The 18027-nt window shown below is 33.8% G+C and overlaps 1 protein-coding gene across 2 annotated transcripts; it reads left to right on the forward strand.

The window, feature by feature from the left end:
• Positions 1-1949: 1949 nt before the first annotated feature.
• LOC149789818 (uncharacterized) lies at positions 1950-16059 on the forward strand. Of its 2 annotated transcripts, none has more exons than XM_089971814.1 (6): positions 1950-2016; positions 5857-5931; positions 8221-8319; positions 8690-8809; positions 10476-10559; positions 14363-16059. In XM_089971814.1, exons 2-6 carry the CDS (start codon positions 5901-5903, stop codon positions 14515-14517), a joined length of 489 nt encoding a protein of 162 aa, XP_089827940.1. In that variant the 5' UTR covers positions 1950-2016; positions 5857-5900; the 3' UTR covers positions 14518-16059. The 2 variants fall into 2 exon arrangements, with proteins under 2 accessions (XP_089827940.1, XP_089827939.1); XM_089971813.1 differs by having other exon boundaries at positions 1978-4626.
• Positions 16060-18027: the final 1968 nt, after the last annotated feature.

The raw sequence follows: 18027 nt of genomic DNA on the forward strand, positions 1-18027 counted from the left end.
TGTGACCTAGATTTGAGTAAATGTAGGACTCTGCACATTCAGTACAACGTTATTCTATTTTCATACATTGACTCAAAATGTATTCATGTTTCATAAAAGTAAATGGTAGGCTGATACTTACAGAATGTCTATAAATCCATTAAAATACAACTTTTCTAACCAGACTGTAGTCTATGTAATGACTGTACTTGTCTCCAAGCAAAGCCTTGTTATCGCACACAAAACCAACCAATCATTGCATGACAACAAGCTATATTATTAAGTGTTGACCTTACCTAGCAAGCTATTGGCGTGTACAGACAAATACTGCAATGGATATTCAAATGGTTTTAGTTACGACATGAATATCTTGTTCTTCATGTTTACATGAGCAAACAATATGGCTGATAGAGAGCTTAAATCTGAAAAATAAATTCAAATAATAACGGAAATGTGTAGTCCTGGCATGCAAGTATCCCTGTGTAATAGTAGTTACCTAAGTCCATTGGTTATGTATTTGTCAATTTGGTTACCTGGATAGGTAACTCAGGGGAGTGTGTTTTGGGGTATGGAATTTTAACGTAGCTTTAACGATTTAAGACGTATGGCAGGTTATAGTGATGTCTAGCACTAGGGCATCATGCCGTGTGGCAGTTTAAAGTGATACCTAGCATCACGCAGCAGACATGTAGCAGCTGCTAGTGAGAGGCACCTGCTAAGTACCTTTCTTTTATAAACCTATGGTTTGATTCTGCCAGGGTTCGAACCCGCGACCACTGGCATCTAGCCACTGGAGCCGTCCAGCTAGCTCACAATCATTCTGTTTACTACTACTACTACTACCATCACTACTAATACTACTACGTTACTGCTATTCCTACTTATATACTCTTGCTACTACTACCACTAGTACCGAACTGCTATAATACTTATATACTGTTACTACTACTACTATCTTACTGCTGCTGTTACTAATACTACTACCATACTGATGCCCCTAAGTATGAACTATTGCTACTATTAGTACTACTACTAGCGCGGCCCCGAGTGGATGAGTGGTCTAAAGCGCTAAGTGTTCCGGATCACTGCCATCTCACTTCTGTCTGCGTGGGTTCGAGTCCAAGGCCCGGCTAGCGTGGGGACGTTGGAAAGCTTGCCAGTAGCTTCTCGTGGGTCGGTGGTTCTTCTCTGGGTTTTCCAGGGTACTTCCTCCTCCAGTTATACTGGCCACCATGTAGCCTATCTTGTGCTGAAAAATGGTGTTAAACCTTAGAACAACAACTACTAATACTAGCACCGTACTGCTATAATACTGCAATATACTCTTACTACTGCTACTATCTTACTACTGCTACTACTATTACTACCACTACCGTGCTGCTACTCCTACGTCTGAACTATTACCACTATTACTACAACAACTACTACTATTAATATTAATGTATTGATAATGTGATGCTGTTGCAGCTCTTACCACTGTTGGTTACATATAGAAATTAACAACTGATACATGCATACTAGTTCTATACTTATTCTATTTTAATACAAATAAAGAGAAAGGGTGGAGAATGATGACGACATGTAATCGACGGTTAGCAGGGTTATCTTTATATAAAGCATTAATTCGGCTTGTTCGATTCACAATAGAAAATTCACTGGCCTTAAATATTTCATACTCAGAATTTAGCTAAAGCTAAGGTTTGGAATTTTGAAGAGTTTTGGAATAAGTGTAGAATATTGGACAGTTTGGTATAATAAAAAAAAGGCCCACACTAAATCATCATAAGACAATAAACGTGTGTAAACAGGAAAATTATTTTCAACGAAAGGGATATATTTGGTGAAACTAATACCAGGGAAAAATACTTTATTCACAATTTATCCACAATTCGATGCATAACCGGACTCTCGTAACTCGTATCGCCTTCCGTACGGGCGTAGTAGACTCGACCTGTCCTGCGCATGTCCAATGAGCTATAAACAGCGATGGATGTGACATATTAAGGCTAGCTGCAGTGATCGATCTGATCAAACCCAGTATGTTGTATAAGAAGCTGTGACATCTATTAAATATCATCTCTGGTGATCACACATTGTCTCCGCAATCGGTTCCCATCGAGAATATGTCTCCTTATGATGTCAGACTTTTGTGTCTTTAGAAATCATCAGGAGGTTTCCTGTACATGTATAAGCATATATAATCAGCTGATCTTTACTTCCGGCAATCTTTATTAGAGTAATTTGAAAAATCTTTTCTTCCCATCAGAAAATTGTTATCGTTTAAAAATATGTTAGGCCATCCAGAATGACGCGGCATTGAAATAAGATTCATTTAATTCCGCAATCAATATCAATAATCAACGTAATCATTGTAAATCAAATTAAGTCATGCTTACTGTATCATGACTCGGATTTTGCTGGTCGCATTATACGGGGTTGGCGACGGATTCACGGTATTTCCAAAAATCTGGTACGTAGTTATGTGTGGTAATCTTGTTAGTCGTTGATTGTAGTGATTGACGAAGAGACTTGGTCCTAATTGGGCAGGGTGAAATTACCGTAAAGACTAGAAAAATTGCCTGTTTCATTACTCTCATTTTTACATGCAATGTCCTCGCAAATCCTTAACTCCTATTAAGAAGTACTTCCATTTAATTTTTGTTATATCTTTCACTGATCAGAATGTAATATTTTCTTATCATAATATTGCAGTGGAAAGGAAATTAATGCAAACTATTTCTGTCTCATCATTTGCGCATAATAGTTGCGTACAAAAATAATGACTTGCAAAAATATATTTATTTCAAAAGGTAAATACTAGTTAAAAAGTACATCATTATATAAGTACAGCACAGGTTGTTGCTGAAGGTAAATAATTCTAAAAGAGAAGAATTCTTATCAAATCACACAATTATATTTTCACTCCTCCAATTCAACAAACTGCATAGACGTTAGTATGTGGTAAATGTCAGTGATGGCACTGTTTCCTAGTATGAGTCTATGGTCTTAAACTAAGTGACAGAAAAAGACAAATGCCATCAAGTTTTGTAAAATTCAACAAATGATTTATTTCCATATAATACAAAGTGAAACTTTAGAATGCAGCTAACAGTATTGTGAATTAAATCTTAAATAGTCCTAAACGTTTTATCACAAGTCCAACAATAAAGATTATGCAGAATGCATTTCATCAATGTTCCAAATGAATTCCAGTCTTGTATGTGTTATGTGTAATTAGCCTGGAATAGTGTTGATTTGCTAATAGTCTTGATGTATCACAGTGATAAAATCTAAAATGTCCATGAATGAATTGACATAAATTCCATGAATGTAATTTGTTCCTAATGTCAAAGATCATTTTGTAATTCTAATGAATAATTTAAATAGATAAATTAAATCCCCTCATCAGAAAACAGTTTGATTACATTAATATTGATATTACAATATCGAATGAGTAATTTTGAAGTAAACAACTTTTGTTTATAAAAAGCTAAGACACAATAACAACCAGGATGATGGCCAGTTTTTCCTCAAATTCATAAATAACTTGCTCCTAGAACATACTTGATTTCTAAAACTAATAGACTTTAACCTCGGTATCTCAAAGCATTGTATAATTATTTTGCTGCTATTTGAAAGTACTTAGGCATAGGGCAGGATGATTATTTTGCTAATGTTAGGAAGTAGACAAAGAACTGTATAATTACTTTGCTGATGTTCAAAATTACTTAGGTATGGGGCAATATAATTACTTTGGTGATTTTAGGAATTAGGAGTAAGGCTTTATAATTATGTTGGTGATGCTAGAAATTGGTTAGGAAAAGGACTGTATAAATATTTTGCTGATTTTAGCAATTGGTTAGGTATAGGACAGGACGATTATTTTACTGATATTAGGAATTAGTGAGGCATTGGATACAATGCACATGACCCATTGCCCCCATTCATTAACCAGTAATAATGAGGATGTGGTCCCATTCATTAACCAGTAATAACTATTTTGTAGTTCCCATTCATTAACCAATAACATTGTTGATGTATTTACATAAATTGCTATGGTTGTCATGGAAATATCATGGTATATTTAGTAGTGGAGAAAAGAACTTTACTACAGTTTCATAATTTTATATGGATTTTATTTTGGGCTAGAGAGTATTCAATACTATTATTATAAATTCTAAGATGAATGGACAGCATTGATTATCACCTCTGAGAAATGTGACCCTGAGACAGTGCATCATACATTGATGGATAATTCAGACATTATGGGTCAGCCATTGTCAACAGAGGTATTTTATCAGTGTGGTATGATTTGTCAAATATTTTGATTTATTTCAGTGTTAATTATAAGGACTATTTTCCAGACTGAAGTCTGATAGTGCTTATGGAATGGTTCCATGTCTGTGTGTGCTTATGATATGGTTCCAGGTCAATGATAAGTATTGCATTGTTAGACTACTGCACAGTGAATTTCACACACATTTTTAATGCGTCACACTTTTTGCAGGAAATTAAAAAAAAAAGTAAGAAGAAACAATTGAGGAGACAGTGGGATCTGTTGGTGAAAGGATATGTATTTCTTTGCACCGTCGCTGCCATTTTATTATTGTATTTTCAATTATAGTAAAAGTCGTACTGGTCATGTAGGTGAGTGTAATTATTTTAAAAATTGTATAAAAGTGCATTTATATGACAGTTATTCACTATATTTGGATCCTGTTACAACAATATTCCTTTGAAAGGTCATTATTTAACACCCGAGAAGTACATAAGGTAATATCATTGTTCAAGTACGTCACCATATCTGGACAAAATCAAACTAAAGGTGTAATCAATTTATATTCTGAATGCCATCTGCCTCTCATCAACAAAACCCTTCCTATGCACCCCATACACACATATGATCCACCGTTTTGTGTGAATATGATCAAAGTACACTGTTGTTTCATCAATGTTTTTGATCAAATTGTCAGCTTTTTCTCTTCTGTCCTTAACGAACTTATCAAATGATTTTATATTCTCTAAAGCTATATACTTTATGGTATGGGTGCATAAATTACATGACCAGAGTTCCTGGACATATTTTGTCTTTAAAAAATCGTTGATGAATAATACATTTTAACAGTACAAGGTAAGTTTCTTTAATTTTCTTATTGAATATGAATTTGTGTATCTATTTTGTTGTAACATGTGGTGGGTAGGGCAGGCGAAAAATTCAACACAAATTTATTTTGTTTCTTAATTCTGGGGCTATATGACCTAGTTGACAAAATTTCACCATATGTTCTGGGACAGGAATAAAATAATTTATTTTGTTGTGTCCAAGGATATATGGTAAATACATCAGCAAGGAAGTACGTTTGGTCCAGTTATATTAAGCTTTTGTTGCATATGGCTTTGAAAGCATTTTGTGTGTGATTTAGATTTTTAACATAGCTTTTAACAATTTTCCAGCCATATCACTTCGATGTCTGCAGTATGGCATTTTAATGTGATGTCTAGCACTGGAACATCACAACGCAGACATGTAGCATGAAGTCCCACCCAGTCATGTTATTCTTAAACCAGGCCGACTAGTCCTAACACTAACTCTTAATGTTGAGTGCCTAGCGAGGCAGCTATTAGTACCATTTTTAGAAGTTTTTATATAACACGACGGCGATTTGAACCCACGACCTCACCCATCCTGGGCAGACGCTCTAACCACTTGGCCACCGGAGCTGTCTGAGAGCATTTTGTAGACTTTTGAAAGAGGATTTTTGTAATTCATTGTAAGTGTTTCAGAAGATGAATTGTAATAATAAATGATGCCAATGAAATTGCAATAAGAAATGCTTTTATCTGATCTCCTATTTCTTTTTTTTTTTCATTTCCTAGGCTGATGCATGGTTCAAAGAATCTGAACAGCCACCAAATTTTTCATGATGGTTTTGCGAGGAGATAGAGTGGAATGTAAATATGATTTTTGTTTCATGCATTTTGTAGGCATCCCTCCTTAATAAGCCATTTCTGTCAAAATATTCACTATTAATAAACACCTTTATTCAATAAAACTGCTCTTAAATATATTTCTTGGGCTTTTCTTAAGTGAATTACTTTCATGCCCATGAGTTAGAGTTTTAGCCAGGATGTGTTCTTGCAGGGTTTACATAAAGTAGACACCTAGAATGTGTGTCATTACCATAAATCAAATATAGGTGCAGAAAGCAATCATTTAATCTCCATATGATCAATTGTTGTTTTTATGCATAGAAACACAATCCATCATGCATTGATTTTTTGTTGCACTGGTTGCCATGTTCTGACTATTTTCCCATTTTCCTAATACCATATACAGCAAGCATTGGAACAGAAAATAGTCATATACTAAGCATATGTCCCATATTTCTGGATTGCGAGGTTAAGAATAATTTAACACTTTTCCTTAACATCAACTCCTGTTCTGTTTTCATATTTGACTGCAAGTAAAATGTTTAGAGGTTCTATTTACATATGTAGCTCCATTTATCATTGGTAAAATCTGTAAAGTTTCACAAAAATATAGATACAGAACAACTGATGACATTTTCTAACCCAGTAAAAATAATTTTAGTCATAACTACTGTACCGGATGGTAGATAAAACTACAATAACTGAGAAAAAGGTAAACATAAGTAAATCTTCCAATAAAGAATTGTACAAAACATTATCACACCTTCAAGGTATCCCGTGGAAGCTGAAACTTTTGAAAGACTAATGATTGGCAGCATCATAGAGAGACTATTCCTATGGTAAATTTGTCTGTTTATTTGGATTGTTATGCAGTTAGCATTTGAAAATGGTCCTAATGAATGATATCCCATTTTATTTTAATTTTAGTACATATCTCATCCATTTTGCCTAGTTTATCAAATGTAGGTTACCAGTTCTTGATTTTTTATCAACTTAACTGTAACTGTTGAGTTTGCACATCGCTTTATAAACCGTTTATTAAATATTTTTGTTATAATAAATTGTCAAAAAGTTATTTTATATAAAGCAGACCTGCCAAACATACTGAAAAAATCAAGAAAATTCTGATTTATGGACTTATCTCCTAAGTCCACGATTTGTAAGATGAAATCCTGATTTTTCAACTCCCTGAGAAAGAAATTAAAATTTATTTGTTGATACAAAACCTTCATTTTCCTGTTTCTTTTTCTGGCTTTTCTTGGTCTGGCATATTTCTTGGTACTTTACCATATCTGGCTTGATTTCGGTTTTCATCCGCCAATGCAAAGAGCTTTTCTCACAAAGAGATGGTTCTCTTTATCTGATCCCATCAGCAAATCGGATAATGGATACATTTCGCAGCAAGGAGTGAAAAAAAGATGGAAAGGAAGTAACTGATGACTTTTTACCAGCCAAGAAAAAAAAGAAATCGGATAAAACTATAGGAGTGCTTGGGAGAAGCAGTTTGTTTTCATTCGTCCATCAACTTGCCGGGCCTATCATGCATTCTGCCACTGACGATTGGCTCTTTCCACATTCAATTCTGCAAATATGTACATTTGGTAAAACTAAAATTATCAGTGCAGATCATCAGTATTGATTCTTCCATTCGGTTGGAGAAAAAGGCCAGGTCCTTAAACGATACTACAGATTGTTTAGACACATCTGCAATACTCGCATGAATGAATAAGTCATATTTTAGTGGGTTGCTCTCAGGGAAAGAAAGGATGAATCTGGCCAACTGTTGTTTTCAACTCTTGGGGCAGTAATGCTATCAATACTTGCAACACCGCACAGATACGGCAATGCTGACGGAGCATTCTCAATGGTCAGAAGAAAACAGAACCAGCCAAAGAGCCAGCCTGTCAGCATCAACACTGAAAGCTATTCCTGTTAGCAAATTTGTCCCCAAAAGACAAATAAATGAAAATCTTTTGCAGAAATGTAAATCTGCAACATACAATAGACTGAAATGACACAAGTAAACATCTTTGTCATGAAATGTACACCTTACTATTGTACCCCCTCATTTTTTACCCCGTCTCCTGATTTTTAATTGTGATTTGGGGGCAAATTCCTGATTTAATTTTTTCAGTGCTGGCAGGTCTATAAAGGTCAATAACATTTATTAGGCTTTGATTTAAAATACAAGATGCGAGGCATTGTTTTCAATTTAGTAATGATGCAGAAAGTACTTTAATACAAAATCTAGCTTGAGATTTATATAATCATTATTGTTTTGTTTTAAATTGTTGATACATTTTATTTCAGCACCTGATCAGATGAGTGCATTTGTTCATAGCCAAACCATATTGGACAAATTCAAGGAGGTTGCTTTGGGTCGGCTGTACATGCTTAGTCAACGAAATGGTTAGCAATCATACATATTTTTACCATGCACAGTTACTTTAAAGATAAAAGAAAATTATGAAAATGATGTTTTATCTGTTGGTTGCAATTTAGTTTTCTTCAAAATAATTTTAGAAACTTGATTGCCCTGCACTAGACGTGACTGCCATTTAATCCTTCATGGAGATATAACTATTGTTGTAATCGGTAGGTTGAAAGTTTCATACTTTTTTAATGTTAATGGTTATTGTCAAAGCCGAGTTAAAAGATCGATGCTGAACATGTTTACAGTGCTTTAATGTTCCTTTTGTTATGTCATGTTAATAGTATTTCAATCCTTAAGAAGTGTCTGGTACAGCACTTATCAAACGTTTTAAATATATGTTCATAGCTGTTGCAAGAGAAACTGAGGAGGAGCCTCTTGCATCGCCATATGCAGAGTCATCAATGTACACTTGGGATATGCTTGTGTTCTTACTACCAGCAATACTTAGAAGAAATGGAATTTATGGTGAGTATAAGGAATTGTATTTCTAAGTCCTGGAATAAATTTGTGTGGTGATCAAAGAATAGAGGGAAAGCCCAGATGTGCACAGCATAGATGTGCTTTATGTGTGCAATTTGTCCTCTTTTTGGCAATAAGAACGTATTTTTTCTGTCATTCAGAAGTTATTAATGACAAATATGCATATCATTAGCTGGTGACATATTGACATTTTTGCAGGGGAAAAGGCGACAAAAATTGATTATAATCAACCCTGCAATGCTCAAAGAAAACAAATTTGGACAAGACCCAAGGCTAGAGACTTAAAAAATCACAAGCCCTGACCGACGTTCAACAAGCCTGAACTCCAATTTCCATATACCCAATATTTCCCCTTATTTTAATATTATTTGTTACACAAAATTGTAATTGCTGCAGTTTGTAGGGGTTTTGAATGTAATGCAGATGTAGCTAGTGTTCCCCGCTACATTCACTAGAGACTGGATTGTCCTGGTGTTCAAACTTCTCTTTTGGTGTCTCTTAGACAATCATGGTCAGAATCAAGTTGATATATGTAAATATATTGTGTAAATTATGAGCAAAGAAGTCATTGTTACTCTCCTGCCTTATTTTTTAATAGCATGTTTCACAAGCTAAAACTCCATCTGCAAGTTCTTAAATTTATTTTTGTTTGGCTTTGCTGATACTATAGATAACTAATTTCTTTTTAAATCAATTTTAGATATGAATCACACTTGAATATTATTCTGACAGTTGAAATGATCATGCTTTGCATGTTATTTGTGCATTACAATCTGGCTTCAAATTTGCAACTATTCACAAACATATCAAGAACCTGTAATATATATGGCTTAAACATTTTCATTTAAGGCATGATACACATTACCTTTTTTATATCACATGCATCTAGCATCTCATTGATTTACCTATTGCGTTGTTCCATGTCCTGAGCAATGAGCATACCTATGCAGATCGCACAATGGTCTCACCCACTGCAGTGTTCAAACACATCTCACAAGCTATTGTCAACCTGTTAAGTAATATATGAAATGGTGGTGTATAACCTGACCTCTCAGCCTTTTAATTACCGCTTTTAAACTGCCCAAATGATAGTTTTACATCAGCTCCAATTGTGACTGTTTACTGTTTTATATGCTACTTGTAATGGGCATCTACTGAGAGTTGTAGTTATTTTCCTTATTTTATTTCCAAAGATTACTGAAAATTGTTTTCTCGAAACAAATCAGTGTTGGGGTTTGGGACAAAAAATCATGTTTTAGCATGACATGTCAAGTAACAATTTGATTAAAATCAGATCTACACTTCACATAGGACAGCAGCGATCTGATTTTAATCTTTGTGGCAGGTATGTCAGCATCTTGAAAATACATTTCTGCATATCATCAATTCAAATTTTTCTTTGACAAATTTGATTACAACCCAAATGTGCACCTCTTTTATAATACTGGACAGGCCTGATCTGATAGTAGAGGGGACCCAGGCGTCGGACTATGAGATTTTTGTAGCACTGCCTTTAAAAAAAGTCATCATGGTGATTTTTATGTACATGAAAGTTTATGTTAATTGAGTACCCACAAACAAAATGCATGTATTATGATTTGTAAATTTCTTTTTTGTTTTATGGTAATGTTTTTGTCTTAAATTGTTACAGGAAAAGCAGCATATAGGCCAGAAAATCAACCTTCATGGTGGCCAAAAGATATTCACTTTTCCTCTCCAAACAGCGATACCCAAGGTAATACTGATTTTCCTATTGCATTGCCACCATTGTTTTGTTCAAGAATTCCTTCATTTATTTGCCTTTCTCATTTGTACCCATCAGTCAAGCACATGTTAAAGATAGATTTCAATGTTTAAAATTTCATTGTAGATGTATCGTCCTCTTACTTCAGAAATTTCCTGTTGTTCTGTAGGTGAGAGCAATTTGTTTTGCATCACCATATCATTAGAGCCTAATTTGTTTTGTTTTACGAGAAAAAGATGCAATAAACTTTTTTATTTAAATGTGTACATTGTCATATTGCAAACATAGATATCAAACTTTGACCCTTCTTGAATTTCTAGACTTTTTTAGGAATTGTTTGAAAAATGCATTTTATTTTGCCTACATGCAAGAATAAATGTTATGTTTCATTATCAATGGCTGTAGTTAGCAGGCTGTAATGATTTGGCTGTGATTTATCTATTACAGTTATCATGTAATGATATTGTCTGTGATTTATCTATTACAGTTATCGTGTAATGGTATTGGCTGTTATTTGTCTACTACAGTTATCGTGCTATGTGTTTACAGTATGCATATACATTAGGTCAATATGTTGTTATAGTGTATTTCAAAGAAACATGTTGCTGTTTCTAGTGAATAAGTGACTTAGCGTTGAGAGATGCGAATGGTTCTAAAGTCATTTTTAGAACAATGCAGAAATTAATACACTATGTTTGTATACTTTTTTCTTGTATTTCTTGTTCCTTAGTATTAGTTGATTTTGAATGCCAACACAAGCATGATTAACAAGCTACAGTCAGAATAAGACTGTTTCTTTAATAATGGAAATATTTTTCTGTTGTATTATTTTATTGTTTTCATTTACAGATAAATTTCTGATATAGTGATAAATTTTAAACTTTTACAAGAGAAAGGCAATATTTTAATTTTTATTAAAATTCACTTAACCATTCATATCCAAGCAGTATTTATCTATTCAGAAGTATGTATAATGTCTTAATTTACTAAAGCCAATGATTGACAGCTATTATCCAATTGAATTTTGTCTTCATGTTGAATAGACCCATTAAATATAGAAATGTACTTTTGTCCAGTCCGTATGCATTACAAAAGTTGTCATAATCATCCTGTTGATTTTTTTGTTAAATAGTTGCCACCTTAAGAACCGGGTATAAACAAATATCTTTATAATTCATAGCTCAAAGTTGAAATAGCTACAGATATTGAAATTTTTCATCACAAGCAGCTTTGAGTTTATAAAATCGAGTGGTTTCTGTCAGATAATTTGCCTAAAGATGATGAGTTTTTATAATAATTGTCTAAAGTTTATATTTTATCCTGTTACTGAAAGATATGTATTCAAGTCCATGATAAATAGTGCTTGTCTCCTGTTTCAAGTTCAGAAGGGACTTTTGAAAATTAAGTGAGTAAATTTTGATCAAATTACATCTCTGGAGACAGTACTAACCAAGTAGTTATGATGAGAAAGCTTAATTTAACATTGTATTTATGTACAAATTAAGTTTCAGTAGTTTGTGATTCATAATAACAAATAATAATCAGTAAATACTGGTTGTCATGTATAGCATATCATGTGCTGAAAAATGGTACTAAACCCACAAGAGTAGTAATTCGACTTAACTGTACACTCTTCATTGAATTTGTATATTGTACTGAGAAAACAATGTCAAAAGTGTATCTATATAATAGAGATATTCGTGTCTCCTTAGCTCGCACAATATCAGATTTAAAATTGATATCATGAATGAATTCATGTTAGTTCCAATGACATAAGATTGCATGTGCATGATAAAACTTAAGAATTTTCATCAGATTGGTATATACATGTATGTGTCTACCTAGTTGTGTTGATTAGTGGACATATCCCGAGGTCTCAGTACTCAGTGGGTTAATGTAACTTTAAATTTAGAAAATTTAGAAAACCTATCGAGACTTATTTCTCAGTTTTGCTAATGGATTAATAAGTATGTAGGAAAAAACATAGCTGCATGATATTTGATGTTTCCAAGCCAGAAATCTTTACAAGATTCAAATAAATTATATTTATTTAAGTGGAAATATATATTCAAAGCATAATCAGTTGGCTGTGCCATATGGCCAATTGCAGTATCAAGGCTAGGGTAATATTTAATTGTTAACCTTGTATATGTTTTTTTAAAAATATTAAGTTTAAGAGATGCGTGGTACTCAGAATAGCAAAGTCTTCTAGTGTATTATTTGCATTTACTGTTAATACTTACAAGAGCAGTTTATTTCAAAGTACTGTTCGAATGTTGGCATGCCAATACTTCAGTTCTTAGATTTGCTAACGTGTTGCAGCATGTTTAAAAAGTTCAGACGATGAACAATAAAAATACAAAAGATGCTGGCAGCTTAAAATAAAATACATGTATACACCAGAGTACAAAGTGCAAGAAAGAAAGTCAATTAAGGCCAGCATCAGGATGATGGTTTAATAAAGAATTTATAATTAAAATTTGGTGTGATATGCAGGTATTCATATTATAGGAACAGCTGAATATATATTACATAATTTTCTATATATTTTGTGTCTCGATCATACAAATTATTATATATACTAGTGGTAGGTGAAGCGTTTTCCCAAATAACTTAATGGATCCTGTCTGTATGTATGTTATGAATTTATTAAATCTTTAAGTTCCTTCACATTTATATTACTGACGCCACCATTAGGAAAAATAGAAAGACCATTATGCAACTTTATCAGAAAATAATTGTTTACATAAAAATTTCAATCAAAAGCATTTATTGAAAGCATTCCATGCATTTAAAGGTGTTGCTTGTTACTATGGCAATATCAGTCAGGTTAGTGATGACCAGTCCGCTTTAGCCATTTCCTTTAAAGTTTACAACATATTTAAATTACATGTAGGGTATCACACCTTCCAGCCCTTACGATTTTGTCGTTAGTCTTATAAACATGACCCTTAAAATACAGATTTAGGCCATACAAGCAAGCACTATGGCAAATGATCAGTGCCAAAAATTCCGGAACATTTATTCATCTGTGTTTGATTTGGATCCGGGTTTCATATTATAATTAGTACAAATTTTCAGCGAACCTGACTAACTTTACAGATGCTTTAAACTGCGTCGTCATGATCAAACTGTTGATTTTAGAATTTATTTTTAAAAGAGATGAATGTTTAAGACAAAAGGGAAAATAAGCCTCTTGAAAAGTGTTAATTGTCATCACCAAAGAATAAAAAGGATTATTCAGATTTTTGTGAATAAAAATCTGAAATGGACACAATTACGTTGATTGGACATCACATGTCAATTTGAGTTTCACTTGTGGCAAGAGATGTGGTTGCCATCATCATGTGAAATTGAAAAAGATAAGAATTAGGTCAGGTTGCGAGATAGTCACAAGCCATTGAGCTGCATAGGGTTTGGAACTTGCGTAAGTGCAACTGTACAAGTAGCAACTACTCTGTTTACTTTACAAACTTTTCAGTTGAACATAATGTTTCTTTTCGCTGCATGATTCAAATACTTAATTTTTAATTCTGTTTTTGAGCTTTACAATAACAGCTTTTGATACTGTTTTACACCGTACTGAAAACTGTTCAAACTTAAGGAAAAATCTACTGCCTTACTTAGACGGACTTGTCAGTGCTGGCAGGTCTGGGGTATTGACTTTTACTGTATTTTTATATTAAAGTAATCCATAATTACTTCCAGTTATGGCTCATAAGTTATCAAAGTCTAAGAATGTATTATTTTGTTTAACTAGTAGATTGCCAATCAGCTGTTGTATTTATTTATAGTGTTCATGAATGATAATGAGGCTGCCACATGTCAGGGTAACATGGTGAAAGAGAATGGAAAGATGGAGCAACCAGCTCTTTCTCCCATCATATCCACCTGGAGAAAGATCCAGTTGAGCAGTTACCTGTCAGGGCCACTAGGAGGAAGAAGCTGATGTTGTGAATCCTCAGGTGGAATAGGTCATTCAGCTACCATCATATGCTCTGTCCTAGTATCTGACAACGGAATTGTCAAATTTCAGTAACTGTGTGCGTACAGAATTCAGGATGCTTAATGAGAATATGTCAGTTCCATGAACTAATATTGATATCAATTTTCATTTTTACAGTATCTTTTCAGATAGTGTCTAATGCACATTTGCTATTTCCTTTATAACACTGATAATTTTCGAACAATACAAAACTTTAAGATGTTTTGAATATTTGTGGACTGAATATTATAAATCTTGATATGTACTGATTGGTTGTGATCAGTGTGGAGACTTCTGGATTCATCACCAGTGCTTGAGAACCAATAATTCTTATAAAGCTGTTTCTGCAAGCATATATGTGTGTGTATTTTGTCAGATTTAATTTAACAGATTAAAAAGTTTAATTTTTGTTGTTGAGTGTATTGTGGTATAAGCTGTCATTGGCAACATCACAAAGCAAACAATATCCAGATGTCATAGAGTAAGCTGTGTGATTTGGCAGCTAACATTTTGTTATGCCAGTGAAAAATCAAAAACAGCACTTCATGCTTTTAAGCTAGTTTCTTAACCAGTTTATTACAGGCAGTAAAGCACTGTTATTGACTGCCAGCTAAGATTTAATTTCATTGTGTGCAAGACAGTTTATGTCCAAATTATTCATAATAGGTGATGTACTGAATACACGTTATGCTTTACTGTGAAAACGGATAAATGCCCTTGCTATAAGAAGTAAAGCTTGGTTGCTGACTTCGTTGTTCTCATAACGGACTGACAACAAACCGTGGCCTAGTGGTTAGAGCGTCCACCTTGGAAGCGGGTGTTTGTGGGTTCGAACCCCAGCCGAGTCATGCCAAAGACTTACAAAAATGGTACTAACAGCCGCCTTGCTAGGCGCTCAGCATAAAGTGGTTAGTATTAGGACTGGTCGGCCTGGTCTTAGGATAATGTGACTGAGTGAGACATCATGCTACATGTCCACGGCATATTGCCCCAGTGCTAGACATCACTATAAACTGCCATACTGCAGACATCGTAGTCATATGGCTGAACTATTGTTAAAGCTGCATTACAAATCATAATCACACACACACACGGTCATAATGGACTCCTTGTTGGACATTGTCTTTGGTTAGTTGAAAACCAGCTGTCACTGAAAAGATATTCATATCAAGCTGATTATAATGTACACAATGTCAGATTTCATAACATAGGTATGGGGTATAAACTTTATTTATTGTATCAACAGCAAATGTGTACCGTACATACTCGCATATAAGCCGAATAATTTAAGAATAAACAAAGGCCTGGAAGAAGGGGGGGGGGGGTCGGCTTATCCAAGGGCCAGTGTGTAAACTTTACAGTTTTTAGGTCTTTGTTTTGACTAATGTAATGTCTGCAAATCTTGTAACACGAAACAATAATTTGTTATGTGTCTTAAGACATATACATGTATAAAACTTGTAACTTTCGGTGACCCAACAATTATTAAATTGTTTTAAAGTACTATGCTTGATTTTATTATTATTTTGCATGTGCATATTTTCTGATTTCTCAACCACATAGTTAAATGAATGTAAACAAAGACTTTATAATTTGCAGGCTGGTAGAGTTTACCAGGGAGACCATGCTGACCTTTAAAGTACATTACTTACACAGTGCAATGAGTGCATTGCATCACTTAAATCCTTACTTATTCCCCAACATAGATGAAGATTTCGCTTTTTTCATTGTTTCGACTAAATTGCATTCTTCCAGATAACATATCAGCTAGTCCTTAATAGCTGTTTCATTTACGTTGAATCACGTGCTCACGAGTTACTCATTTTCAGTGATAAAAGCGATCCTACAAATTGAGATAATATTTTTAAAAAAGGTACGCACGTATATTTGTACAAGGCACATAACATTATAATTTACATGTTCACGAAGAATGGTAATAATAAAGGCAAAAATTCTCAGAGATCAACTAAGATCAACATTAATCATTTTTATTTTTGTGTTTTTGCTGAACAAACATTACTTTCCACAGAATGGAAAGCTTGATGTCTCGGTGTCTTCTGTGTTGATAGTCTGCGAATTTGTCTTTCGTTTTGTGACAGCAATACAGGACACTGAATCATTAAAACCATGAAACTGGCTTGTGATAAAAAGAGATTCTGACCGGTAGCTATACCAGTTTAACATTGGTATATACAGTATTACAATGCCAGGTTTTCACTCGTGTAAGTTTCTTTCGTGGGAAGGAGTTTTAGCATATGGAGTTGAAGCATTTTTAGTGATCGTTATTGAAATTGAAATTGAAATTAATTGTGGACGATTTTATGTTTGTGGTTTGTCTGTTTTCTTTTTCTAGTTTAGTTTTATTTTTGTATTATTGTAGAGGTAAAAATAATCATTAATTTGTTAATAATGTAAAAACTTAACATTCAATTAAAATAAAACCGGCTACAAGATAAGAACTATATTGGATCAAACGTTCAGTTGTTATTTTCCATAAAATTGATGATACATGATTTATGCTCAGCTCTTAGAAAAAAATGTCATTGGGCGTGTTGACTTTTAAGGGTGTCAATACATTCCGACCCATGGCCTTCATGTACTCGTTCATTACAAGTATCAGCCAGCATGACACCGTACAATATTTTAGGTGACGTATAACATATAATTAATTTTAAATGAAAATGATTACACATTTCTACAAAAGATTAAACATGATGATTGGTCGGTTAAAATTTCTAGCTTTAAATTTCAACCGATTCAAAACACTACATACCATTCTGAAACGCAGTGAGCTTCATCACAAGCAATCAGACATAACTGAGCTCGATATGGCTCATCTAACCGTAACGATCTGGACATTATTGCTTCAAGTGATGCAAATATGACAGAGGCCTTTTCCAAACTTTCACCTGCAACATATATTTAAAAAATAATAATATTTCGCAACGAAATATAGCAAGTGGATGTACCTCCTGTTTTGCCAAGTTTCCATCATTATTAAAATATCGTTGGATGGATTTCTTTCCTCTGTATACCATTAGCACAGTTCATCACTGGTGAATTGTGCGCATAATCTAAAATGAAGTGTGTGTTTGTACGTGTGTGCGTCTTCTCTACAATGAAATCTATGAACTTGGGAGAGAAAGCTTAAGAAAAACAAGCACACAAAATGTAAGCATTTTACTCTTAGAAATCGACAGTTAGTCAGACAATGTTTACAAGTTGAGTAATCGTTATAACAAACTGTATAGAGAACTATGTAGTCCTGAACATATTAAGAAACAAAACAAATGAGTTAATAGTTCAGTCTGATATGGGCTATATAATGTCAACTTTTATGAATCCAAATCATCTGGAATTTTCCGCGATTTATAATTCAGACGAATGTTTTGACGCATGTTGCTGGATTATATCTACATATTAACTTGGTTTATGTTGTTCAGACAATAATACCTGTATGTGATACCTCACCTT

This window comes from Sinohyriopsis cumingii, chromosome 10, assembly GCF_028554795.1.
Source record: "Sinohyriopsis cumingii isolate HCF-2022 chromosome 10, ASM2855479v2, whole genome shotgun sequence".
In the NCBI taxonomy this organism is placed as follows: Eukaryota; Metazoa; Mollusca; class Bivalvia; order Unionida; family Unionidae; genus Sinohyriopsis; species Sinohyriopsis cumingii.

Coding starts and splice junctions, on each gene's coding strand:
- LOC149789818 (XM_089971814.1), top strand. CDS start 5,901: ATGATGGTTTTGCGAGGAGATAGAGTGGAAT. Junction 8,810..10,475: donor TAGAAGAAATGGAATTTATG/GTGAGTATAAGG, acceptor AAATTGTTACAG/GAAAAGCAGCATATAGGCCA. Junction 10,560..14,362: donor TCCAAACAGCGATACCCAAG/GTAATACTGATT, acceptor ATTTATTTATAG/TGTTCATGAATGATAATGAG.